The sequence below is a fragment of the Talpa occidentalis genome, unplaced genomic scaffold (assembly GCF_014898055.3).
Source record: "Talpa occidentalis isolate TD23 unplaced genomic scaffold, MPIMG_talOcc4v2.1 talOcc4.16, whole genome shotgun sequence".
Taxonomy (NCBI): Eukaryota; Metazoa; Chordata; class Mammalia; order Eulipotyphla; family Talpidae; genus Talpa; species Talpa occidentalis.
This window is the reverse complement of record NW_023601653.1, coordinates 16,626,131-16,653,459: the sequence shown is the minus strand read 5'-3', so window position 1 is coordinate 16,653,459 and position 27,329 is coordinate 16,626,131. Positions and strand designations below refer to the sequence as shown.

Here is a 27,329-nt window from a genome sequence, read left to right as displayed (position 1 = left end):
CTAGTGATAAACTTAATATGTATTAACATCATCACTCAGAAGAAAACAAAGAAGACATCCTCTCTTACCTTGAAGAAATTTCAGTCTAGGATGAATCAAAAGTATTCAGGGTCCAAATTTTCCAAGTGTCAGTTCTCTTTACTGTAAAGCTTTCATAATCTTAATGGTGCTCAAGTATCAAAAAATACCAAACTCCTGGGCCTCCCCGGTGGCGCAGCGGTTGAGCGCTGGGTTGCGAAGCTGCCCGCGGCCTCTGCGGCGCCGGTTCGATCCCCGGCTGCTCCCCGGCCACCAGAGGAGGGTCCCACATGGCGCGCAGACCTCTCCTGCCGCCCGCTGCTCCCCTCAGCAGTGTACTTCGGTCCTTCTGCCTGGTCTGCTCCCCGCTCTGGCTCTGGTGAATTCTCTCACCCTCCCGCGCTTCTGACTGTACCCAGTGCATGTATAAACAAAAAAAACAAAACAAAACAAACCAGCAAACAAATAAATAAAGCATGCCTCTATAAAAAAAAAAAAAAAAAATACCAAACTCCTTAATAATAATGAGAAAATTCCCTAGGGCTTACCAGGAAGAAGAATTTATGTTACAACTAGAGGTATTACTTTACCTTTTTTATGCAGGAATCAAACTTATTGATAACTATATCAAATCAAATACATGACTCATGAAGTGAAAGATCTGATGCTTTATAATTTAGTGTTAGCCTATAAAATTACAGATTATGAAATGATCAGCATAAATATAAGTATCACTATTAGCACAATCATCAGTGCTAATAAGTCTCATAAGAATTATGCCCCCCCGCAAATGATCTCATTCTGCTTGCCTTCTCCCCCAAGAAAGAACTGTGACTCAACAAAAGCAGATTTTAACAACATGAAGATTGTGTTATTATAAATTTCAAAACAAAATGGAGGGATTTCCACATAATATTTATAACCTTCAAAGTACAATATTAATACATGTTTGTAAGTTAGAAATAACAGCAGTTTGTTAGGCTACAGGGTTTAACATAAAACCAATTTACAAATGTGAAAAGCAGTAGTGGTCCAATATTCACCATTACACATGAATCTTGTTTCTTCCAGAAATTTTTTTAAAAAATTAAAATTTCAGTATCATGAAATATTAAAATAACACCCCAAACATGCCACAATCACTATTCACAAATAAAGTTAAAATGTAATATACAAAAATTCACTTAATACTGTTAAATAACAATAAACTACAAGATTTCCTGAACAGAAATGGTAGGACCCCTGAATGTTTTACAGTGAATGTCAGGAAAAAAAATTAAGTTATGACTATTTCCATGATATATAAGTCAAAAATTTTACATGACCATTTCAAAATATACCAATTAAGATTTGTAGTTTGTAAGCTGCACTAAACAAATAGTCCTTAAAAGTGAACACAAATGCTTAAAACACTGTTACTAACACCAAGATGTGTTTATGATGTTCAATAGATGCATAATTAAAACTGTAATATTTATTGTCTCTGGTAAACAGATAATACCTACACAATGTTTTAAAACAGTCATCTCAGTTCTCATTTCTTTCATTTATATTTATCATGGCTCATTTCAAAGACATATTACAGCTTTCAGCTGATTCCAAGTGAATATTAAAACATATATATATACACACACACAGCCCCCAAATGAAATAAATTGCTCCCAATGAAGGATCATTCTTTCTATGAAAAGAACGGCATTTGAAACAAACGAAAACAGAACTTCTCATGTTTGAACTTATGATTTAGTTTTAACTAAATTAAAGCACAATGTAAAATAGGTTAAGTGCATTAGTATACAAATATTCAATAATACACAGTAAATATTTCTAAAATGAGGAAAGGTTAAAAATAAATAATTTTGGTGCTTTAATTTACTGGTATATAATGTGAGATTCTCCAAATAGCAGGTATTCACTTGCTTGAATCAACTTCTGCATCCCATGCTTTCCTAAACATAATGTGCTTATCAGTTTCGTAGCTATTCTACGTGCCAATGTTCAATAAAAAATTACAGAGCAGTAACTTAGAGTGTTCAAGATGGCTCACTTTTTTTACTGTTAAGCAAAGCTAAATTTACATTCCAGGAAACATTGCAGTTTAATTTTAAAAACAAACAACAATGCAGCAGTAAAACAATTTGAGAGGAGAAACAGATGCATTCACATATAATAAAGCCACTGCAACATCTTCAGGCATTCAACTGTTGTGTTAAATAAACAGACAGTAGTTATTTAGCAGCAATGATTCCGCAATAAATAATGCGCTGTGTTTCTCAGTCCTGCACAAAAATTGCAGCTACAGTTACATCAACAGCTGTAACCTACTGGCTCTAATGGCAGAAAAGACCTTAAAATCAACTGTACAAAAAAATTGTCACACTGTGACAACAAATATAAAAACAATCTGTAGGTCTGAAATAAAATGACTCCACTGTGAAGAGGACAGTGTAGACAAACGGAGATTCCAAGTCCACCAAAAGATATAATTGCCTTCAGATCTGAGTCCTTGATTGATAGGAAAGGCTGGGGGCTGGGCTTGAAACCATGTTATCAGACTTAAAAGAGCATGCTCTGTCTTCTGTTCTTCCCATGTCCTAAAATATAAAGTCATCTTATGAGGCATTTCAAGGTTCAGTTTTATCCCACATACAGTATTTGGTGACTCTAGGAAGCTAATGTTCCCACCAGCAAAAGCTAATATTCCACGGTAAGAGTGATCAGCACTGTCTTAAACGACCCTTTTGTTGATGGGGTCAGTCTACAGCTTCTATGCTTCGGAGTGATGAACCTGATGACTAGGGAAGTACAAGATGTATCTTCTGCCTCAGGTACCAAGGATGGTGTGTGCAGTGATCAAGCCAGGCCACTTGTAAAAGGTCTTTGTGCCATCTGCCGCTTTCAGGATCCCTGACTTGACTGAGTCAGATTTTTCTCTGAAGATTACTGAGCTGCCCACATCATACAGGAAAGTGAGTACGTGCCATGCTAAACATACACAGTGGTGGAATGCACTGTACATTGGTTTTTACATCGATAATTTTACTGATCAATTTTAAACCAAAAACTTGGTTCACACAAAATTTCATGATCGACACGTGAAATGGTTTATGACAAACACACCTGTCTCTGGATAAGAAGAGTTTCGAAAACCTGGGTCCTTTTGCAACTGAATCTCTTTCAAACTGAATATTGATACACCTAAAATGCAGACACAAAAATCAGGTGAAGAACTAACATGATTAAAGCAAACAGACCCCAACTATAGATGAAATGTTTTCGTTTATATTATATTTTCAAAGTTATAGCTCTGTTAAAATATTTCCCCCTTTGCCCCAATGTTTTGAGAAGGAAACTAAGCAAAATAATCTCCGCTTCCATCTTTGCTTTAAATGAGCCTCCGAGACTATGCTCCTGAGAATAAACACTGCTCTTTCTAGGTCTTGTCACGAAGCCATGAAGTTCTCAAACTACAGCTTTTTAGAGAAAAACAAAGGTTTAACATAACCACTTACCTCACACTATGAAACTTGATATTGACAATTAAATGTAAATATCATCTTTAAAAACACTCAATTCACCTTTTTCATTTGTAATCTCTGCCAAAGAGCTTCATTAAAATAAATGCAGAGAGGGCCTCCCCTGGTGGCGCAGCGGTTGAGCGCTGGGCTGCAAAGCTGCCCGCAGCCTCTGCAGCGCCGGTTCAATCCCCGCCGGTTGGGCGAGGGTCCCACATGGCGCGCAGACCTCTCCTGCCGCCCGCTGCTCCCCTCAGCAGTGTACTTCGGTCCTTCTGCCTGCTCTGCTCCCCGCTCTGGCTCTGGTGAATTCTCTCACCCTCCCGCACTTCTGACTTACCCAGTGCTTGTATAAATAAATAAATCTTTAAAAAAAAAAAAAAAAAATAAATGCAGAGAGTTCTAAATTCTTAAGGATTCTTACTTATAATTAGCAAACCTCAGTGAATGAGTATTACTTAGTAAATGAGAATGAAATAATGAAAGCTTTTGGCAGGTCAATTTCCCAACTATTTTCCTAATTCCCACCATCCTCACTACATTTTAAGAAAAAATATTAGGGTGATTAAAAAGTTATGAGTAAAATCAAGCAGTTACCTCAGGCCTGAGAAGTCAGCTATTCTAGTGATGACAGTATGTTCACCACTGTCATAGGGATAGTAAATCAGAGTGATCACAGTAGAGGAAAATAATTTTTATGTCTTGACAAGGAAATCTACTTTCACAAGAAAACAATCTTATCCAGGCTTGTGCTTCATTATTCTTTGCCTGAAAGCCATTTTTAACAACTCTGAATCAAAGCAATCGAGGTGGGGGTCTCATGACAATCGCTATCATCAGAAGGCATTTTCTAACTTAAATCCAGTAAGATTAATTAACCATGTCTAAGCACTGTTGATTTCTAATAGAGAAATGGCAATGTACTTGGGGTTAAGAGAAATAAAGCATAGATAAATAAAACAGATACCTTCCTTTAAGAAATTCTGACCTAATTATAAAAAAAGAACAAAATTTTAGGCTTAAAAACCAGTAACAATTCCTAACCCTGTAATTAACCCCAATCTCCAACCTTGGACAAATGAAAAAAACCAAAAAAATGGTATGGCAGTGGGATGAGAAAACACTTTAGAATCTCTTACTTTCAGGTAAAGCATGTATTCTTGGTCCCAGACTTCGGAAGTACACATGTTTCATAGCCTCTTCTGCTGAAACCCTTTTCTTAGATTCATACTGTAAAAAAGCAAAGAACTGCTTCATTAACTTTTTCTATAAATAGTGTAAAAGTAGGGTGTGCAAATTAGCAAGCATTTAGAGCTACTTTTATCTTGATCACTTAATAAAATGACGGTGTTTTATAAGAACAATATGGAGTACTATGATATGCTCTAATTTGAGGTGCTATTAAGGTTATAGTAATTCTTGTACCTCAGTTCTAAATTTCCAAGATAAAGCTAGATTTTAACTTAAAATTCAGACCCCTATATTTTATGAAGTGATGAAAAATGAAAATATTTGACATTTGGCATTATTTTTCTTCATGAACACCAAAGAATCACAGGAAATAGAACCAATACCTTTAAGGCAGACATTATTAAATTACCTATTCAATACCCATTTCCCTTGATGAGATAATCTAGATTGTTTAAGGTATCCACACTTCCAACTCTGACCATGAGTCTTAACTCTTCTAAGTTTATGCTAATTATGACAATTCTGCTCCCCAATTCCCAGTCTCTCTTACAATGAATGTTCTGGTCAAGGAGACTTAGGAAGAGACCTTGCAGTTGTTTCTGGAAAAGCCTTGCTTTCCAGATACAAGAGGACTAATGTAGCTGATATAACCCTTATTCTCTCTCTTCTTCCTACTTTGAATGAAGGTATGAATGGTATTTGAAGATGCAGCAGCCTGTAAGGTGGTACATATAAGGAAAAGAAAAGAGAAGATAAGAGAACATGAATTACAAAGAACGTGGTCTTAACACAGCTGATCAAAGCCAGCAGCTGACTACTTCAGACTATTCTAGGTCATATAAGAGACCCAGACCCATTGAGAAAAAATATAATATCTATATATCTGTTTTACTTAAGCATGTGCCTTGAGCATGCTAAATACTGCCATACTATAAATAATATTTAATTGTCATAAATATTTGAGGGAGGTATTAATCCCACTCTACAGATGAAATAGGCTTAGAAGTTAATTGCCCATATAACAATCATAAAACAAGATGCAACTTACCTGAAGAAATTTTGTTATCAACTCAATTCCTTCAGAGTCTAACCTAGAAACAACAAAAACCAAGAGGCTTTTACTCTTTTGTTTTAGCTGATAGCAAGTTTTCAGATAAAACTGTTTTCTAAGTGTTTTAATTTGCTAAATTCAAGTGCTCTAAAATAGCTACTCTTATAGTTTTCAAATACTCAAATGTTTTATCCCTAAAAAAGACTTATCTTGACACTTTAAGAAGAAACCATAAATAAGTGGGTTTCAATTCAAATTTTCAATATTCAAGAAAAAATTAGATTATTGAAACTACAGAATCACCATTCTGCCTCAAAACCAAGTAACTTCTATAATCAGGGCAGCTTGTAAAAAAACATTTTCCTACATAGGTGAAAAGACACAAATGACCCCAAAATTGTATCACTGTAGTTCAAGATAAAGGCAGAAATGAGTCATTTATGGAATTTTTACAGGGTAGTTTGCTGAGCATTCAGTACTGGAGTCATAAAGTTCAATTTAAATATGCCTCAACAACTTCATAAAACTTAATTAAAAAGGGCTTCAAAACCAATGATACAGCTGATAAAAATAGTTACAGTGAAGCACTGAATACAACAGAGAGTGGAGGGTTTAGGGGTTATTTTCATGGGACAATCTCTTGATCAAAAATCACAGGTTCTTTTGGACACCTCCCTTCACTTGAAAAAAACAATTATAAATAAGTGTCGTTCCCTCACCCCCGCCCCCCTCCGAGTATTCTTAGTGGTCTATGTTGCAGCTTAGATTTTTTTTTTCCACACTCTTCTAATCCTTTGTAGTTTGACTTTCTGACAAATATCCACAGTTCCTTGGACACAGTGAAGCTAGATCTAAGGTCAGAGAATCCACTTTAAGAGTTTCAACCTCCTATAATAGACATTATAATAGGCAAGCAAAATGTAAGTGACAAAAATAGGATTTGTGCTACTTGGAAGAAACATACACACACAAAGTCTAGCACATAATATTATTCCTCTTAAGTATACTTAAAATGTTATTAGTTGTTACAGTAACAGTAAGACCATAAATTCCCATACATATTTGAAAAGTAATTCTGGTATCTGAATTTTTTCAATATTGTTATCTTGAGAATAAATACAACTAGAGTGCATGTGCTGTGCTGTGAGCAATGTAAAAAGGCTTCTCATTAAAACAGACATTGGACTTAGCTGGTATCTTGGTGTCCTTTTTTCTCTTTTTAAGAATGAAAAAATTAAATTAATTATTCTACATTACTTACTGAAAATGTAACATAGTCCATAAATAAAAATATTCTGACTCAAATTTTAATGGGGATCATGGATGCATTTGTAAAGGAGATCTGAAAAAGAAACTTTAATTGAGGGCCTCCCTGGTGGCGCAAGGGATTAAGACGCAACCTATGAAGCTATCCACAGCTACTGCAGCACAAGTTCGATCCCCTGGCCATCCAGGGAGAAACCCACATGGCGCAGCAGATCTCTCTTGACTCACCCACTGCTCCCCTCAGCAGTGTATTTCAATCAATCTGCCTGTTCTGTTCCCCACTCTGTCTCTGGTGAATCCTCTCACCACGCCCACACCTCTAGCCTGTACTCCAGCTCTTGTATGCATAAATAAATAAATCTTTAAAAAAAAAAAAAAAGAAACTAATTGAAAGGCCAACATTCAGAATATAAGAGGTGGGAAGGTTTATATTCTTCAAATACAAATGATGTCACTGGCCAAAATACTCAGAGATCATCTTGTATCAGAATCAGGCATTTACTTTAGACATTTTCTCAGTTTTTTTCTTAGTAAATACTGAATAAACCCATAGAAAACAAAACCAATTGGATCGCTTACTTTAATTCTTGGTCACGGAATTATAAAATTAGTCTGACATATGAAAGAAGAAATTCAATTAAGATCCTGAATCCTTAACTGTGGCTAATGCTCAAGAGACTTGAAAACATAGCTGGGTTTTCCCCCCTTTCACTTAAAGGAAAAAAAAAATACCTGGGTGCATGGTTAATTAGAGGCTGTGGTTTATATTTTGGAAAGTTGTAGTTCTTGAACTCATCATTTGAAGAAACACCTGGCCAAGTTTCCTGAGATGGAGTTCCTAAATTTAAAAAAATGTATTTATAAATATAAATTTTATATATGAAAAAATATACAAATAGGCAGTACTAAGAAAGCATCTTAAAGAACAATTTACATTTAGTAAATGATTTGACTATTTAAACTGAAACCAAAGTGAAATGATAGAAATAGTAAACATAGATCGTTTTTTGGACTTTTCAATGAAGGAAGACATGAAAATGATGGTGTCTTGTTGACATGTAAAAGAGAAATACTTCCTAATACAAGACAAAAGTCAATTTTCAAATAATATTTCTCTTCTCTATTCTTCCATAAAATCTTTATTGTAAAGATAGAACTTGGTAAATGAAAAAGAGAAGTTATGGAGGGGATTATAATTATGCTAATTATAATTCTTACAGTAACAGCTATTAACATTCGTTTCAGTATCAAAGTTTTTAAAATGTATTTTTTTAAAGATTCTGTCTTATCCAGTTAATCAACTCTAGGTGACAAATCCCTGGAAAAGATTTTTTCTATTACCTAGCAGTCGAAAAATTAAGTGTAGTTCATCTTCCACAGTCGATCCTGGAAACAGAGGTCTTCCAGAAGCCATTTCAAAGAAAATGCAACCAACACCCCTTTAAATATCATTAAACAAAGATAAACAAAAAAACAATGAGCAATCTATTTACATATTATGAAGCACAAATAGTAAGAATCCTTTATTACTTATAATTGCCCCTCTGGAGAATTTTGTACTACCCTGCAAACCTCCTACAGAGATAGTTTCAGATCTAACTAAACTTGTTAACATTTTTCTTATTTGTCTAAAGATCTACATTGCTATATATTGATGCATTTTTTCCAACTTAAAATGTCTAGCTCTCTTCTGCAAGAATAACATAATAGCTAATAATCATTTAATACTATGTGTGAGTAGCAGGGATAGGGCAAAACAAGTGATTCAAAATGTTTTAATGAAAGCAGAGATAGAATATGCAGGTGGAGGGTGAAGAGGGAGAGAGAGACTAAGGGAGAGAAATTAATGGAGGCTCAATGAATGGATAATGTCTTCTGGATCTGTGTGAATATGCATTCAGCTTAGGACATTGTCTATTAAAGAACTTAAATTCTGGCAACAGTATATGCACTTTAATTTTACATATTAAAACGTTACATAGGAAATAAAATGATGGAGTCACTATGGAAAGCAATACAGTGGTTCCTCAAGAAGGAAAAAAAAAAGAAAAAAAAAAACCCTCCCCACCAAATCCAACAACATAAAATTATCGAATGATTCAGCAATTTCATTCCTAAGTATATACCCAGAAGAACTGAAAGCAGTGTCTCAAATATTTGTAGACCAGTGTACATAAAAGCAATATTCACAACAGCCAAAAGGTTGAAGCCACAAGTGTCTATCAATGGATGAATAAACAAAATGTAGCACAAATATACGATGATTACTCATTCGACCTTCATACTGATTTGACCTTAAAAATATTGAAAATTCTGGTATATGTTACCATGTGGATGATCCTTGAAGATATTTATGCTACATGAAATAAGCCACTCACAAAAGGACAAATACTGTACGAATTCATTCATATGAGGCCCTTAAAAATGTCAAATTCAGAGAGACAGAAAGCAGGATGGTACTTATGAGGGGATAAAAAGAGAAGGAAACGGGGAATTGTTCACTGGGTATGAAGTTTCAGTTCTGCAAGACAAAAAAAGTTCTGAAAATGGATGTGGTGATGGTTGTATCACAATGTAAATGTATTTAATGATAGAGAACTGTACATTTTAAATTAGTTAAAAAATTTTTTTGTGATACACTTAACCACAATTTAAAAATAGAAAAAATGTTACATAAAATTATAATTATTCAATCATTGACAACAGACAGAAATATAGGACTTATCACTCCATGAGGAGCAGAGGCAATAAATGCAATTGCAGTTCAGAGGAAAGAACTGCCACCAGAGACTAGGTTGCATCCAGGAAGAATTTATGAAAATCGTAACTTGAAGGTTCCCAAGCACAGGTCCTTGTTAGAGAAGCAGAATGCGCATTCCAGAGAGATGGCCTGGTATGAACACAGGAGCAAAGCTGGGAAAAGTCCAGGTTATTTTTGAGATACAGTGAGTAGTTCACTTAGCAACAAATGGCCAGCACTTACATAGAGGGTTAGTCTAAAATGTAATGACAAAGTAATCTAGACATGTTTTGTGGACATTATTAAGTATAAAGAACTGTACCTATTCTATCGGCAATGAATGGGGAAGGAGTAAAGGTTTGAATAAAGGAGTGTGGTGATTAAAGGGGTGAGGAAGAGTGCTACAACAGTTTATTATTTTGAGATAAATTTAAAGCAAGTGGGTTTTTGCAAATACTGAATGACAGAAACAATTTTATTTTACATCACTTACACCAAATACTCTAACTAGTTCAGTTAGTCTTAACATTAGCCATAAAACAGCTTTTTAAAGTAGTTGTTACTATTCCTATTTCCTTCAATGAGGTAAGTGAAGCACAGGCAAATAATGTTATTATATAGTTAAGATGTGCAGAACTGGTATTCAAACCTGGATGATCTTTCTCATGTGCCAGAACTCTTAATCATTGCTTATACTGTGGATCTTTAAAACATATCTCCTTAAAAGTCAAATATCTATCAGTATGCCATGGGTTAATGGCTACATTCTTTCAAAACTATAAATGGCACTAACATCTGCATATATTTACCACATGTCAATCTGTGTTGAGTATTCTGAGGAACCAAGAAGCACATCAGGAGGCCGGTACCACAGTGTGACAACTTCATTTGAATAGGTCTTTGTGGGAACTGACTTGGCTCTGGCTAGTCCTACAAAGGAGAGAGAAAACAATTAAGAAACAGCTGTAAAGACTTATCCCACTCCATATCTTCACCATGGCCACAAGTCACAAGGATGTCTGAGATGGCTACTCTGTAGGTTCCTGGATTATCAAAATTCGTCTATGAGTTTTTTTAAGTGCACATGGTATTGGATGGATCAGGCAAGTCCTCATGTAATTAAGTGAAATAATTCCACAATCAAAGACTGAGCTTGCTTTTAAGCATGTGAATGTACCTTCTAGAGTGTCTGGGTAATTCTAAACTTGGTATTTTCCTTATGTTCCTGAATCATGACATCAAATTTACTTCCTTGCTGAACTTAAATTGATGCAAATTAGGCCAATGGCACTGAGATAAACAATATTATTACTTATAACTAGAGACTTTTGTCACCTTTTAACCTGACTATAATATTCATTTGCTATACCGATTTTTATCAAAAAAACATGACCCTACTGAATTCTGACATTTCCTTGCAGAAATCCATTTAAAGAAGTTTTCCAATTTAATCCTTGGAATAAATTACATTGCTTCTATGGATAATTTTTAAAATAAGATAGACCTCACCACTTTTAAATATTATTAATTAGTGTAAAGAGTGTAAAACATATGCCATTCCTTTGCCAATTTAACATGGAATTCACCGATACTCCAGGTATAAAGGTGACTGTTCACAGCTTTCTCTCGAGCCACTGGCGTGAGATGTTTTCACTATCTTTAAGTCTCCAAATACTGATCACCAGAAGTGGAAACTTTTTTTTTTTAATTTATTTATTTATACAAGCACTGGGTACAGTCAGAAGCGCGGGAGGGTGAGAGAAATCTCCAGAGCCAGAGCGGAGAACATAACAGGCAGAAGGACCGAAGTACACTGCTGAGGGGAGCAGTGGGCGGCAGGAGAGGTCTGCGTGCCATGTGGGACCCTTGCCAGCATCCGAGGATTGAACGGGTGCTGCAGAGGCTGCGGGCAGCTTCGCAACCCAGCGCTCAACTGCTGCGCCACTGGAGAGGCCCAGGAAGTGGAAACTTTAAAAGATATCTAAAAAATATAAATTTACTTTTAACATACACTTTCTTTTGAGCTGTGATTTCTGTTATATATAACTTTACATACCTGTTCAACTATCAAGAAAAATATCACAAAAGACTAACTCAGAGTTTCATTAAATAAGTCATTCAAATGAAATTTAAAGTAATTAGGCAGCATTTATTATCCCTCAGTACAATAAAGGGATAACTGGAGCAATATTGACACTTTTGTTTGACGTTTTACTCTACTATCCTATCTTGGTAAAGTAAGCTCAACGAATCATGTTCCTGTGAATTTTGGGGACAACTTTCTGAGCCTTTCTGCTGACATTAGTAGTCAGTTAGATGGGGGCAAAGTACAGGGCTGCAATTTTGTTTACCCTAACCTACACTGATAGCATCAAAGCAACTTACTCTCATGCACCTGTCAGGATTCTAAACTAGGATGCTTATTCTAACAGGCTTCTGGTTTACAATTAGAATTTCAATATTGACATGGAAATGAAATGAACAATTTTTTTCCAAGCCAAATTAAACATGATATGGTATTTTTATACAAGAAATTTTCAATTATTAATGAAAACATCTATCTATTGAATATATTAGTACTTCCTAAACTTAAATTTCATGGACCATTGGAAAAAGGGAAGAATTTTCATAGGGATCAAAAACAACTTACCATGTGACTTATAGTATCACTTAGTTATATAGCCCTCCCTTTCTTGCAGTTAGTTCTACGAATGCTACTATGTAATCAATAATCAAAATAAATAATTAAGAGATAGACAATGTCGACTGTATTATCTCATGGGATACTTCAAATTTCTTGTTTGCCTGTGGGAAGGTAAAATTTACTTGGCATGCCTTGTAAAAGGTCAGAAGCAAAATTTTAAACATTCGTACTATCCCCCCCAAATATGTTTTTAATAGCCTTTGCCATTCTTTTTGCATTTCTAATTGCTAAGCAGGGCTTCTCTGAAAAAGAGAGAAAGGGAAAGAAAGGAGATGGGGAAAGAGGACGGGGAGGGAGAGAATGAATATTATAAGGAAATTTGAGCAGCATAAGCTATGCTCAAGAACAGACTGTATAATCTATGTTAGTATATGCAAATAATTTGTAATTTCTTGTTTAAACACATGTGATCTATCCATTTCCTTTTAAAGGAAAGAAACACAAATAGCAACCTATTTCAATACCCTTCAAATAAATGGGCAATATGTCAATGAAGAAATTTGAGGAACAGACTTACCACTTAACAGTGAATTTTCAAGGTTACTAACAGAGTAATACCTGAAACACTCATTTATCAAATTTAATGAAATTCCCCCAAAAGTAAAACTATTAGGGCCTCCCAGGTGGCGCAGCGGTTGAGCGCTGGGTTGCGAAGCTGCCCGCGGCTGCAGTGCCGGTTCGATCCCCGGCTGCTCCCCGGCCACCAGAGGAGGGTCCCACATGGCGCACAGACCTCTCCTGCCGCCCGCTGCTCCCCTCAGCAGTGTACTTCGGTCCTTCTGCCTGCTCTGCTCCCTGCTCTGGCTCTGGTGAATTCTCTCACCCTCCCGCGCTTCTGACTGTACCCAGTGCATGTATAAACAAAACAAACAAACAAACAAAATAAATAAATGAAAAACATGCCTCTAAAAAAAAAAGTAAAACTATTATAATCACTTCTGAAAAATGATAAAATGCTAATTATGGAAAATTACATGGCTTTAATACTACATTCCATTAAAGTATTCAAACTCTCACAAAGTAGAATTTTTTAAAAAAAAAATCAAAGTTACTACAAAAAGTTTCTTCAATGTAAAAAAAAAGAACCTGGAAGCAAGAAGAAACATTTAATTTCATTTTACTTTCTAATCCCTTAAAATGGGATTAGCTAAAGAGAGATATATGAACAGCTACTTAATTATCAACCACATAAATGAGTACAAAATCATGGCGCCGGGCATATAAAGGGAATCCCCATTCAGTACAGCCATCTACATTCTTTAGTCTTGGGATCCCTATACTTTTAAAAATTACTGAAGACCCAAAGAACCGGTATTTCCATATATCATATTTATTAATATTTGCCATATAAGAAACACTGAAAAAATTTACAACTTTTTCATTAAAAACACCACTCATTCATTATTAAGACATGAATAACAAAATAAAAACTAGATGGGCCTTGTTTTACATTTTTGTAAATCTTCAAAGTTCTGTTTTTCTTTTTAAAAAGATTTATTTATTTATTTATTTATACAAGCACTGGGTGCAGTCAGAAGCGCGGGAGGGTGAGAGAATTCACCAGAGCCAGAGCGGGGAGCAGAGCAGGCAGAAGGACCAAAGTACACTGCTGAGGGGAGCAGTGGGCGGCAGGAGAGGTCTGCGCCATGTGGGACCCTCCTCCGGTGGCTGGGGAGCAGCCGGGGATCGAACCGGCGCTGCAGAGGCTGCGGGCAGCCTCGCAACCCAGCGCTCAACTGCTGCGCCACCAGGGAGGCCCCAAAGTTCTGTTTTAATAGACGAGAACTGGAGTCTCACATCTGCTTTTGCATTCAATCTTGTATATTACTTTGATTAAAGTATTTGAAGAGAATCAGATCTCACACAAAGATGGAAAAAGGAGCATTACAGTAGTCTTTTCTGACAACAGTACATTTTCTTCCCAGATACTGCACTAGCACTGGAAAATGTTTAGCTTCTAAAAGGTTATGTGGGAACTGAAATTGTATCAATGAACTTTTTGTACTTTTGTTATATTAAAATTCATAGGTCTAACTTGTACTCTAAGTGGATCTTTTATCCAGGCATGATTCTGTAATATCACATATAGATCATACGGAAATACCAGTTCCCGGAGCTATACATATAATCCAAATGCTTGTCAATTTCTTTAACATAGAAAAAAAAAAAATCCAAAATAACAAAAAATCCCCAAACCCACCATATTTGTTAATATCACCAACCATCAACCTCAGCTGCAAATACTAACACAATGAAAAAGGCAAATAAAGACATATCTCATCATACTGCCCTTCGTATATCGTGTTTTTTGTAAGGATTTGAGTTAACTTTGTGTTGAACAGGCCTATCGGCAACATTTTCACTAATAGCACATGCTCATGTCACATCTCTGTGTCACATTTTGGTACTTCACAGTTTTTCATATTATTATATCTACAAATGGAGATCTTCGATAGTACTGTGTGACCTCCACCAGCAAAAAGATTACAACTCACTGAAGGCTCACCTGATGAGCATTCTTCATTAATATTTTTTAATTAAGGTATGAATGTATTCTTTTGGACATAATGTTATTGCGTATTTAACAGACTATATTATAGTATAAACATTTTCATGTGCACTGGAAGACCAAATATTTTGAGACTCACTTTATTGTGAAGTTTGCTTTTATTAGGCTAGGCTGGTCTGGAACCGAAAGGCAGTACCTTTAATGTGTGCCTGTAACATCTGGCTTAATTTTGATAATATATTATACCTTTGGTAACCCCCCAAGAAGGTTTCAGAACCTTAACAATTTATGGACCACGTCTGAGAACTGGTACCATTCAGTATTCACTAACATAATGCACCCACCAAAATTTTGTCAGTATCTCATTCTGAGGGCCACAGAGAAAATTTCCAAATGCACATAAAAGTAATCAGTGTCAAGGACTGTTCTTTTAAATTTAACCACCAGAACTATTTATAAATATCTCACACATTCCTTACCAAAATCTGCTAATTTTAATTCCCCTTTTTCATTAATGAGGAGGTTCTGTGGTTTCAAGTCTCGGTGCAACACCTTTCTTCTGTGGCAATATGCTAATCCACGCAGAATTTGGTATAAAAATAGCTACAGAAACAAAAAAATTAGTCTTACAGATGAGCTATACTTTGGCATAAGCAAATGACTTAGAACAGTTAAAAAAAAAACCAAAACCAACCAAAACGACATTTTTTAAGTACAAAGTCTTTTCCTTACATAGTTTTCTGAATTTTTTTAATTTATTATTCTACTTAAGGCATCTACTTGTTTTTTCCTAGCCTAACAAGTACCTTTGAAAATAAAATTAAACTTTACCTTATTAGTAATAATTCATTTGTTACAGAAAATAACTTAAAATTTCCTCATAAACTTACAGATCTACTAAGGATTACAGCCCGATTAGGAAATTTTGGCAAAATAAATAACCACCCTTTATTCACCCTTCCAATCTCCTCTACCCTCAAAAAAAACAAAAACAAAAAAAAAAAAAAAAAAAAAACTGACCTGGAACACAGACTTGAAAATAAGTCATCAGATTTGGCGGTTTTATTAAAATTCTGAGGTGTCAAAGAGAATGGTACTGCATAGCTCTGGTAAATTAAGTGCTTTTTAAAAATAACCTAAACCAGCTTCTATCACCCACTTCTTGGGTACTTTACTTGCAGCACCTCCTACTCAGCCTTCAAAATCTGCCATGATTCATAAAAGACAATTAGCACTATAGTGCTCTGAATGACTCTTTGAAAGAAGGCTACTGGTAGACTTTTATTGTGAATTTTGGTGGAAAGGGATGAACACAGAAGGTCTTTGATTCTTTGGGGTTAACAAAAAGAGCCTCAAGTCAGAGGATTCAAGAGTGTACTCTCAATTTACCTGTAGATGAGAAATTGAGAGTAAGCCAAGACAGCTGGTAAATAATAGGCCTGAAGAAATTCTAAGCAGCAGGGTTTCTACAATTATTTATGATTTGAAACTCTAAAATTACTATTTTCACATACTCCTGGTTACTTTTTTATGTCTGAAAAATATAAGGGCTATTTAAACAAACAAACAATAAAATACTTTATAATTTAAGCCAAGCATGTAGCCCTGGCATAAAAGGTAATAAACTCAAATCTTTGTCAAATTTTGAAATTTAAGATCTTTGTCTTCCTTCCAAATTATTGCTAATACAAAAGCAAAAAAGCAAAAAAAAAGAAAAACTGCAAACAAATATATGAAAAACAAGATTCACAAACTTCATAACAAAATGTAAAAAACGATGAAAATAATTCTCAAAATTTGGAAATAAATTTAAAGCCTTATTCTCCAATTCTTAGTTATCTATTATCCGTATGTTCTAAAGCTTCCTTTATTTAGTAAAAGAAACTAGCTCTCCTTTGTATCCACCAAACCTACTATTTTCAAAAAATTTAAAGTCACTATCTACACAATTGAACTGCCTCAAACACACAGCTGGGCAAGCCTATTTCCAGAACAGTTTCTCACAAACTGTTGACTAAGTTTAAATAAATACATGTTTGCTAAATTTGTGCACAACACTCAGGTAAAAGAAACCTACTGCAAGAACTCAACTATATCAAACATTTTTATTTGATTTTACTTTATTTTGCAGTTTCGTCTAGCACTGATTAAGATGCCAAACTTTTCTGTCATTACTTGTATGTTTAGATATGTACATAAGTAAATATAATTATCTTACTTTCCCTTCTGACAGTATAGATTGGTATTTCCAACCAGATTTTGCAATACTTGTATGTTCCTGGTGCTATTCAGTAGATTAGTACCTTGAAACTTACTGTTTTATAATTAAGTACCATTTTAAATATGGTAGGTGAGTTTGCCATTTAAAGGATGCCTTTTGCAGAATACATTATCATTTCTATTTATTTTAATCATTTGGATTTTGAAAGTAAATATATTGAGTACAATAAACTACTGAAAATGTCGAAGAGAAAATTCTGAAATAGAATAGTTTTGAGGCTGGTAAATATAATGCAAGACAGTTCATCTATGCTTAGTGTTTGGCTTTTTTTTTTTCAGTTGAAGATTGAACTTTATAACTCTCAGATGTACGGGAGTCAAGATCTGTATATACTACATTATATTCTAAAAGTCAAATTCCATTTTTCACGAAACAACTGAAAACGACATACTAAAACATACCTTTACATTGTGCATACTCATGATGTTTCCACAGTCATCCATGTACTGCTTTAGGTCTTTATCCTGAAAATCATACAGCACTTTACAAAGTAATATATATGTAGTTTTCAGAAGGTATTGATGATTTACTTAAATAGTATTTAACAAAATAATAATGTCCCTAACGTTGTTTAAAAAATCCAATTCACTGTTTTATTAAATACTGAATTCTTATTAAATACTTACCAGATACTCAAAGACCAGGGTCAAAGATTTATCTGTGTGAACAATGTCATGCAAGGTTACTATATTTGCATGTTTTAGATCCTTTAATAGTGAAACTGCAAAAGCGAAAAGAAAATCAATTATTTAGTCTGTGGCAGCCACTCTTTATAAAATCTAAAGTTTAATATATGAACTAATTAAGTTTAAGACTATCTTAAGTTTAATTTTTAAAAAAGATTTATTTATTTATGCATAGAAGAACTGGGGTGTGGACCAGAGGTGTGTTGGGGAGGCGGTGGTGAGAGGATTCACCAGAGATAGAAGAACAGGGGGATCTACTGAAATACACTAAGAAAGGTCTGCTGCACCTTATGTGGGTTAGCATCCTGGCCAAAATGGAATTCGGGCCATAGTTGTGATAGCAGTGATAGCACTGACTTATTAACCCCTATGCCACCAGGGAGGACCCTCACGATCATCTTAAGTTTAAAACAGGAATGCACCAAGGAGATTTATAATTGAAATTTTAATAAAATTATTTTTTTTCTTGTATGGTTCTGAATTGTCCCCAATATTACAAAAATACTCTCCATATCATCATCATCATCATCATCTTTTTTCCCCTCTCAAATGTTAAGCCTATTGAGACTTTCAGGGTTAATCTAGAGGGAACACACAAGAATTTTTTCTCTTTCCAACTGCTGATCAATTATTCAAATGATTTTTCTGGATAAGCTTTTTTTTTTTTTTAAATGGTATCATGATACAAACATATGTATTACATACTCATTTACAGTTTGCTTTCCCTCCACGCACCCATGTAACATTTCTGGTATGGAATATTTAGCCATGGCAATTTTTTCTAGTGACTTCATAATAAGCTATACATTAAAATAATTCATTTCTGTTGAATACTTTGACTTTAGATGTTAGCTTTTGTGAGGTCTAAATATATCTTCCAGTAATTAATATTTTTATATCTGAGGTCTTTTTTACTTGCAAAAAATTAGCTGGTATTATGCAGCTTTAGTTTTAAAGTGCTCTACTTGAATTTCACAATATATTTTGCTCACAAAGATCAAATTATACCTTCTCTTATAGCTGTGCATGGTGCACCTTCTTCATGTTCCAACCGTATCTCTTTTAATGCCACCAAATTCTCTGTCAACTTACTTCTTCCTTTATATACTGTCGCATATGTACCCTATAAAATATATTTTGAAAAATACATCAAAGGTTAACATGAGTCTCTATTTATACCATCTATACAATAAAGTCCTACCTGAATATCTCAGCACATATTAAATTCCATTTTGTAAAGAAAATGTCACAATGATTAGTCTTGGTTTTCCTACTGCCAAGAGGACTTTCAGTTCCATATGCATAGCTTCCAGACTCTTATAATTTATAACCAACCCTACAGAGTGCCTCAAAAATATGTAAACATAGGGAAGAATAGTTAATTTACTTTTTATACTTTGTATCAGATTAACATTGGAGTATTATCTTTAGGATCAAAGATATTTTTATCTGCAACAGTATGTGGAGATTAAGGAAACTAACACATTAACTAAAATTTTAAAAATAACCTTATTAAATTATAAAAACGTTGTTTCCAAAGTTCAGAATTTCTGAACATTAACTATCCTTTAAAAAATATGACATAACACTGTATACAGGAGATTACTTCTTTTAGTATTAGGACAGTCCTGAAACTCTCTTAAGGCTTCACTGTTAACTAATTCTATTACTTTTTTTTGCCCTTTCTCACCTTGGAAAGTAAGATAACATCAAAATCAGCCAGTACCATTAGGAAGTTCAAGAAGACCAAGGCCTTATTAGCCAAATATTACCTTCACCTTTAACAAGATGTGTCTTGATCAAAGACAGTACTTTGATTTTTCACAGGTTTGAACTCATGCAATTTCCCATGAGAGCAGATAGGAGAGTGTAGGAGGCTACTAACAAATGTCTATTTGTTAGTACCAAGAAAGCACAATATTTTGTGCTTTAATAAAGGATTAAAGGATTTTTATCAGGTTATAAAAAAAATTACTTCCTCTTAAGTTTAAGAGGGCTAAACTAGATGGGCTAATTTTACTCACTGAAGGCTTTAATTTCCTTCTAACATTGGTTGCCTTTTCTGAAAAAGATATAATCCTTTGAACAATAGTGTTTACATTATTTTTTCCAGGTTTGCAAAAACTGGACTAACAGAAGAGTTCAGATAATAAACAAGAGAAATTTTTGAAATAATTTACTTACCTCTCCAAGCTTTTCCAATTTGATGTAGGTTTCCATTTTCCCAAACCCAATTTCTGACTGAAAACAAAAAATTATAAATTTACTATTCTTAAAAATGTATTTTTTCCCTCAATTTCTGAAACTCTTCTGCTTTAAAGATGATCTTGGAATTGAGAAATCTTGATTATAACTAAATTGTATCTGTCAAGTTTTCAAAATATATATAACCAATGTTGGAACACTTACAGGGTCAAAAACACCAAAGTTCACTATTAAAACTGACATGAAAATACCGACTGTAAGACATGAAGTACATTTTAAGATTATAAAAAATTTTATAAAGGATAACTACATGATTTTCTTTTTAACAAAATTGCAAAATAATTTTTCTTCACCAATTTTGAAGTTTCCTAAGAAGCATGCAAAAAGTAAAATATTTGTGGGCCTCCCCTGGTGGCGCAGCGGTTTAGCGCTGGGCTGTGAAGCTGCCCGCAGCCTCTGCAGCACCGGTTCGATTCCCGGCCACCTGCAAGGGTCCCACTTGGCGCGCAGACCTCTCCTGCCATGCCTGCTGCTCCCGTCAGCAGTGTGTTTCGTCGGTATGCCTGTTCTGTTCCCTGCTCTGGCTCTGGTGAATTCTCTCACCCTCCCGCGCTTCTGACTGTACCCAGTGCTTGTATAAATAAATAAATAAATAAATAAATCTTTTAAAAAAAAATTTGTTTCAGGCTTTCTAATTAAAAAAATAATAAAGACAACTGAAAGTCACACTCTATTACTGGATCAGGAAAAGGCTAACACAGGAGAAATAATATGTTTCAACCTCCTTGGCTAACCCCCCCCACTGAAAGGGAAAAAAAAAAAAAGGCTTTAAAAGTGTGTTCACAGAACCAATGCTTTCAAACCTCAAGCTTCTTTGCCTATTTTGTATGGAGTCAATAAATGAATTAGATGGCATTATACCCAAATACGTAAAAGAAACCTAACATTTAAATACTAAAATCAAAACAAAAAAAAAAGACAAAAATAAAAACATAAAAGGTTTAGGAACAAAAAAATATATATATGGAAATTTAGGGATTGAGTAGAAATAGAAAAAGTTAACAAACATAAAAGGAGAAAAAGAATTTTTTAAAATTGCTTTCTAGTACCTTGCAGATAGTGGAAAAGGCAGGACAGATTAATTTCTCAAAATTGTACAAATGTCCATAAATAAATAACCAGGAAATAAATAATATTTTTTATATCCAATCCCAGCTCAAAGTTATATAAACTATGCTGGATCATTAAATATTATAATTTAGTCCAATTCTGGAGGTTCAAATATGCAATTTTTCTGGAAGTGTTGAATAAAATAAAAATTACATCTGCCAATCTGACTTACCATTCACTACCACTTTGCACGAGAGGGCAAACTGCCTAAAGTTGAGTGGTCCAAAGTAGCAGAGGCCCCTCAAGGAATTTTTATCTTTTTGATACAATGATATATTATCATGGCATGTTAAAAGTCATGAGGAAAATTACATGTCCACATGTAATTTTGAACATGAACAGAACACTGATAAATTCTGGCAAACTAATAAAAATTAGTCACCAGGCGGTATTACTGAAATGACTGAAAAACTGCTTCTCTTTGTGCTTGTTAAGACCCTTTTTTCTGTATACAGTGCTTTCCAAATAAATTTCAATTAAAAAAATTTGGTTTTGGTGGGGTGCCTCCCTAGTGGCTTAGGGATTAAGTGTCGGCACTACCACCTTGAAGGCCACCACAATAGCCTGAGTCAGGGAGCTAACCCACATGGCAGAGCAGACCTCTCCTGTTTCTCCCACTGCTCTTTGCAGTGTATTTCAGCGGCTCTACCTTTCTGCTCCCCACTGTCTCTGGTGAATCCTCTCACCCCCTCCCCCGCACCTCTGGTGTGAACCCCAGTTCTATGCAAAATAAATATATGAAAAATCTTTAAAAAAAATGGTTTTGGAACCATCACACACCATCCACCCATGTATTGTTCAAATGATTCAGTATGTTAAATTCATGCTTTCTATTAACAATAACTGCAGAATAATAAAGTAAAATTATAACAGACAATACTTTCCAAATGCAAATGGAGTTTTTAAATTTATATGGGAAACATGGCAAACAAAACTCACTGTTTGGTACATGAGAGCCCGTTTCTGAATAATCTTTAGGCTTCTGTAATCTTTTTAATAGTTCCTTTTTATATGATCTTAAATTACTCCATTTATTGACTAATGTGAACGTCACACAAATTAGGATATAATAAATTATTTTCTTCTACCAATCTCTAAAATTGAGGTGCTTCAAATTCACAAGTATAGAACTATACTTTTTGCCATGAATTTTAAGTCTATGTCATAGCTTTTATGAAGGGAAAAAAACTATAATGGAAATAAATGTAAACCATTAACAATAAACAATGCATATCCCTGAAGGAAAAATGTCACCACCTGTTAACAACCACAGGCACACAGAAAAAATATGACCGTGACCTAGGAACTTTTTCTTATCAGGGGGTGGGAAATTTTTTTAAGTGAATAAATTCTAGCATACCCTTAAAATGTCATACTTGGTTCAATGGAGATTATGACAAAAATGCTGAGGTTTGCTTTAAAGAATGTTTGAGTGGCCTAGAAGTTCAAGATGGTAAAAATAAAGATATTACAGAGATTACTATATCATATAAAGTAAGGAGTAAACTGTAAGAGGTACATATAAAATTAATATAATGGGTCACCCTTCAGAGACTGAAATTCAGCGAACACTAAAATATGCTAGAACTCTGCTTTTAGAAAAGAAATTAAATATTGTACTATATTATGAAGTTAAATTTGAATATTTAATCTACAAAATAAACAACATTGCTGAATTCCACCTATGCAGGCAGAGAATTCAAAGAGTAAGTACAGTTACACTAGTTGTCTGTCAAAACCCAATTAAAAGAATAAAGTGTACCCCCCCACCCATTTTAATAATTTCTAAACTTAAAGATTTAATAATTGCATTCAGATATTACTTGCTGCATCTTGAAAAACTTTAGAAAATTTACTTGTACTTTTATTTGCTGAACATGACGAGATTAACAATAGATATAATGACGAGTTTGTTGACATGCTGTCCTACAGAAATTATTCAGAGGTCAGAGGACAAAGCTCATCTATTCAACATTTATCAAGCACAATGCTAGGTCCTGGAGAAATAGTGAAAAGACAGATAAGATTCCGCCTTCAACAGAGTCACAATTTAGACTGATTTCCACCTTAGATTATTTTAGAATATTTTAAAAATTTGTAAAGATAGAAATGATAGCTAAGGGAATAAATAAGTTTTATATTTTAATGTAACAGTAAAATGCCCTTAATTTTGCTTTCCAAACAAAAGTATTTATTTCTGATACATCATTGCTCCAAGAAAATACTTGGCTTCTTGGCAGCCTCAAGCAAATTCCTGTTCAGATGGTTTCGTAGAGCATATGCACATGAAAATTTCTTTTGAAATACAAAATCAATTATAATTTATAATATCCTTCCATATAATTCAGTATAACTTAAGGGGTATTGAGTATTATGGAAAACTTCTTAATTACTTTGGCTCTGGCAATATAACCATGGCATAATTGTAAAGCTCTAGTAACATGGTGGCAATGCAGTTCTAAATAAGCTTCCAAACCAATGGTGTATATACAAAAGTCTATAGATGTCATTCTAAAAATGAATATGTATGTAAATAACACTGGCAACAAATGAAGATTTTTTTCCCCCAAACATCCATTTCCCTACTTGTGAGAATTACTGTACTGTTGTTACTGACAGAAATTTATTCTATCCTTAGATATATGGGGGACAGAAAAGAGAGAAATTATTTTACTTGGTCATTTAGTCTTACAAAAATTGTTACCCTCTATATATACACAATGGAATATTATTCAGCAATCAAAAAAGATAAACTCAAGCCATTCACAGCAACGTGGATGGAGCTAGAAGGAATTATGCTCAGTGATATAAGCCAGAAAGAAAAAGAAAAATATCAGATGGATTCACTTATAACAGGAATACAGGGGAACCAAATAAGACATCAGTGTAAAAAAAAAAATAATAACAGTACAAAACACAACAGAGATATACTGCAGGGGAGGAGGAAGGTGAGGGGTGAGAAGGAGGGAGGAGCACAGGGGACTGTGGTGATGGTGCATGTGTGCCTTGGGGAAGGAAATTCTATGGGGACTCAATTCTATGGGGTGGGAGGAAGCAAATATTGTCTTAAAAATGTAAAAAAAGGATAAATGTTAAAATTTTAAAAAAGACCATCAAAAAAACAAAAAACAACAAAAAAACAACAAAAAAAATTGTCACCCTCATCATGATATGACTTTGACCATGTACAATAATACATCAAAGGTAAATTAAGTTGTGGGTGGTTTTGAACCTCACTTCTATAACCCACAATGTATTAGTATTTCTGAGATACATTAGGATTTGATACCTATTTTCTCACCTCTTAGAAACAGGAAAGGACTATAAATAATCTGTATTGGTAAAGCTATGAATAAGGAATTCAACAGTTAATGTTTAGGCAAAAGTAATTCTTATAATGTGTGGAACCTATAATATCAATCTAATGAAGACAAATTTTCACTTACAGATTTTCAGTCTACTGAAGTTACAATTAATCCCACAAAACTTCCTGTGGGTGTGTCATCAACACTGTAAGACCAGCAATGCTCAAATGATCTTATCTAGTGGCATACAGGCTTTCCCACAAATCTTGTTTATGTTAATTTCTACTTTTTATCAACCATAAGTGAATGCTAAATAGCACTTCATCAATTTGTTAACCAATATCCTTAACATGAAATATGATGATAAATGCAATGTGGTGTCCTGGATGGGACAAAAAAAGGACATCAGTGAAAAATTGGGGAAATGTGAATGAAGTGTAGGATTTGGTAAACAGTAATGTACCAATGTTGGTTACTTAGTTGTGACAAATGTACTAAAGTAATGCAAAGTGTTTATAAAGTTAATTGGGTTTGTGGTATATAGGAGTTCTGTATGCTATCTTTTGACTTTTTCTGTATATCTAAAACTACTTAGTTTCTTTATATTAAAAATCAACTGAATACATATGCGTGCATAGGGATAACAAGTATTCTATCCTCCTGAGGAGATGGGAAAGGAAGAAGGACAATTCTTCAAAGTTAAAAGGGAAGAAAGGAATGAGAAATGGTATAGTTAGATATGCACATTTGCTATTTAGAAAATGAGAGTTTCTGGTAATGGTTTCCTTCTTCTTTACTATGTAGAAAGAGATCACCTGCTTATAGCGAGAGAGTAACAGTTAACAAGAGAAAGACTAAGTCAATAAAGCAATACTGAGGATCTATTTGAGGTTGACGATCATGAAGAATCAATCAACTCAACTGTATGTTTTTCTCTATGAGAGATGAATTTTCTGACTTGTTTCTTAGTTTGTACTCAAGGGACTTATGTTACTTCTACTATGTACGTATTATTGTTGATGAAAACAAAGCTTTATACTTTTAGAAAGGCTAAGATTTTATCTTGAAAAATAAATTTTAGAAAAAGACTATATTATCTATGGAAAATGAGCATTCACACATGTGAAGACTTTTTCTTTTCCCATCTCTTTTTCATAAATCCCCTTCCCCTTCCTGTCCATTATTGTAGGTTACTGAAGAATAATTTTCTAGTACATTCCAAAGAAACCATGCTTTAGAAAGGCACATGAACGCATGGTGAGAAAACCAAACACATTTAGCATAATTTGAAATCTATAAATCACTTCAGATTTAAAAAATAAGGTGGAGGTGGATAGGAACACTCAATTATAATAAAAACCTGTTACTTAAACATTGATTAGAGGGCACTGTTTTCCTTAAATTTATGTAGATTGAAAAAAATTCTTAAATGACAAAGCTTTAAGAACTACATGATGATAAAATCAAACTATTAGCCCAAATCTGAACATTTAATAAACTCCAAAACTAAGTATAAATTTTTGACAAAAACTGATAGCCAAAGAACACTATCAACTAGGTAATCAAGTGACAAAGGTATTTGAATAAAAGTGTCTTAAGCAGTGATACAAAACTATGATCTACACCTATACCAAAATCAAGTTGACATTATACTTTTACCTTACTATGTATGGTGAATGTCAAATAATGTGTTCGTATTATATACAGCATAAGCTTTATTCTTTAAAATAATTAAAATATGCAAGTAGAACAGAAGGTTTTTGGTGGATAAAAATGCTGTAGGATACATAGGTAACAAGGTGATGCAGGGCCTCCCTGGTGGCACAGGGGTTAAAGACAGTGCTATCAAGCTATCACCAGCCACTGCAGTAGTGCAGTTTGATTCCCCAGCTGGCCGGCCAGGTTGCACCACACATGGTGCAGCAGACCTCTCTTGACTTGCCCGCTGCTCCCCTTAGCAGTGTATTTCAATCAGTCTGCCTGTTCCGTTCCCCACTCTGTCTCTGGTGAATCTTCCCAACCCCCGGACCTCTGGCCTGTACCCCAGTTCTTGTATGAATAAATCTTTAAACGAAACAAAACAAAAAAGGTTATACAACAACTGCTACTGACACAGGAATTATCATCAATTGCTCCTTCTTCTGATACAGTGTTCAATTGGGTGCCAGGTACTGCCTATTTCATCTCTACATAGTACCTGGAATCTGTGTTCTACTTTCCATTTCCACATGACTGCCATATCACCCCTAATTTTGAATAAACTCCTACTTCATCTTCTTGTCGCTACACTTTCTCTCCTTTTACTTTATCATTTATACTTTTTCTGAAACTACTGCTATGAAAAAAAAATGGGATCATGTGAGTTCTTGTTTAAGTATCGCTGAGGTCCTTCCATTACATGGGATGAAGTCCCAACTCCTTAGCCTAATATCCAAAGCTTTCTACAGTTTGGATCTGCTCTATTTAATATTATTCCACATCCTCCCCTCACATTAGCTATAATTTTGCCCATATTCATACCTATGGGTTTTAGTTCATGATGTTTCCTCTCCTTAAAATGCCCCTGACAAATTCCTACCCAACTTTCTAGAGCCAGCTCAAGCTGTATCTCCTCTGTAAACCTGTGTTATACAAAGACATTTTGTTTGCTGTCTCTCTTGTTTTCCCACAGCACTTTATTCATACCTC

The 27,329-nt window shown here is 34.5% G+C and overlaps 1 protein-coding gene across 4 annotated transcripts in view; it reads right to left on the bottom strand.

Annotated features, from left to right (window-relative positions):
• Positions 1–867: 867 nt before the first annotated feature.
• The window catches only part of CDK17 (cyclin dependent kinase 17), a 90,002-nt gene continuing 63,540 nt past the window's right edge, over positions 868–27,329 (bottom strand). For 2 of the 4 annotated variants that reach the window (XM_054696118.1, XM_054696116.1), the window contains exons 6-17: positions 20,146–20,202; positions 18,970–19,084; positions 17,902–17,996; positions 17,677–17,739; positions 15,474–15,597; positions 10,591–10,711; positions 8,383–8,480; positions 7,774–7,879; positions 5,773–5,815; positions 4,673–4,763; positions 3,139–3,216; positions 868–2,612 (exon numbers count right to left, since the gene is read on the bottom strand). In XM_054696118.1, coding sequence (XP_054552093.1) covers positions 2,575–2,612; positions 3,139–3,216; positions 4,673–4,763; positions 5,773–5,815; positions 7,774–7,879; positions 8,383–8,480; positions 10,591–10,711; positions 15,474–15,597; positions 17,677–17,739; positions 17,902–17,996; positions 18,970–19,084; positions 20,146–20,202 — 1,029 coding nt within the window. In that variant the 3' untranslated portion in view covers positions 868–2,574. Of the gene's footprint in view, positions 3,217–4,672; positions 4,764–5,772; positions 5,816–7,773; positions 7,880–8,382; positions 8,481–10,590; positions 10,712–15,473; positions 15,598–17,676; positions 17,740–17,901; positions 17,997–18,969; positions 19,085–20,145; positions 20,203–27,329 lie in introns of all 4 variants that reach the window. The other 2 variants (XM_054696117.1, XM_054696119.1) reach the window with 2 other exon arrangements.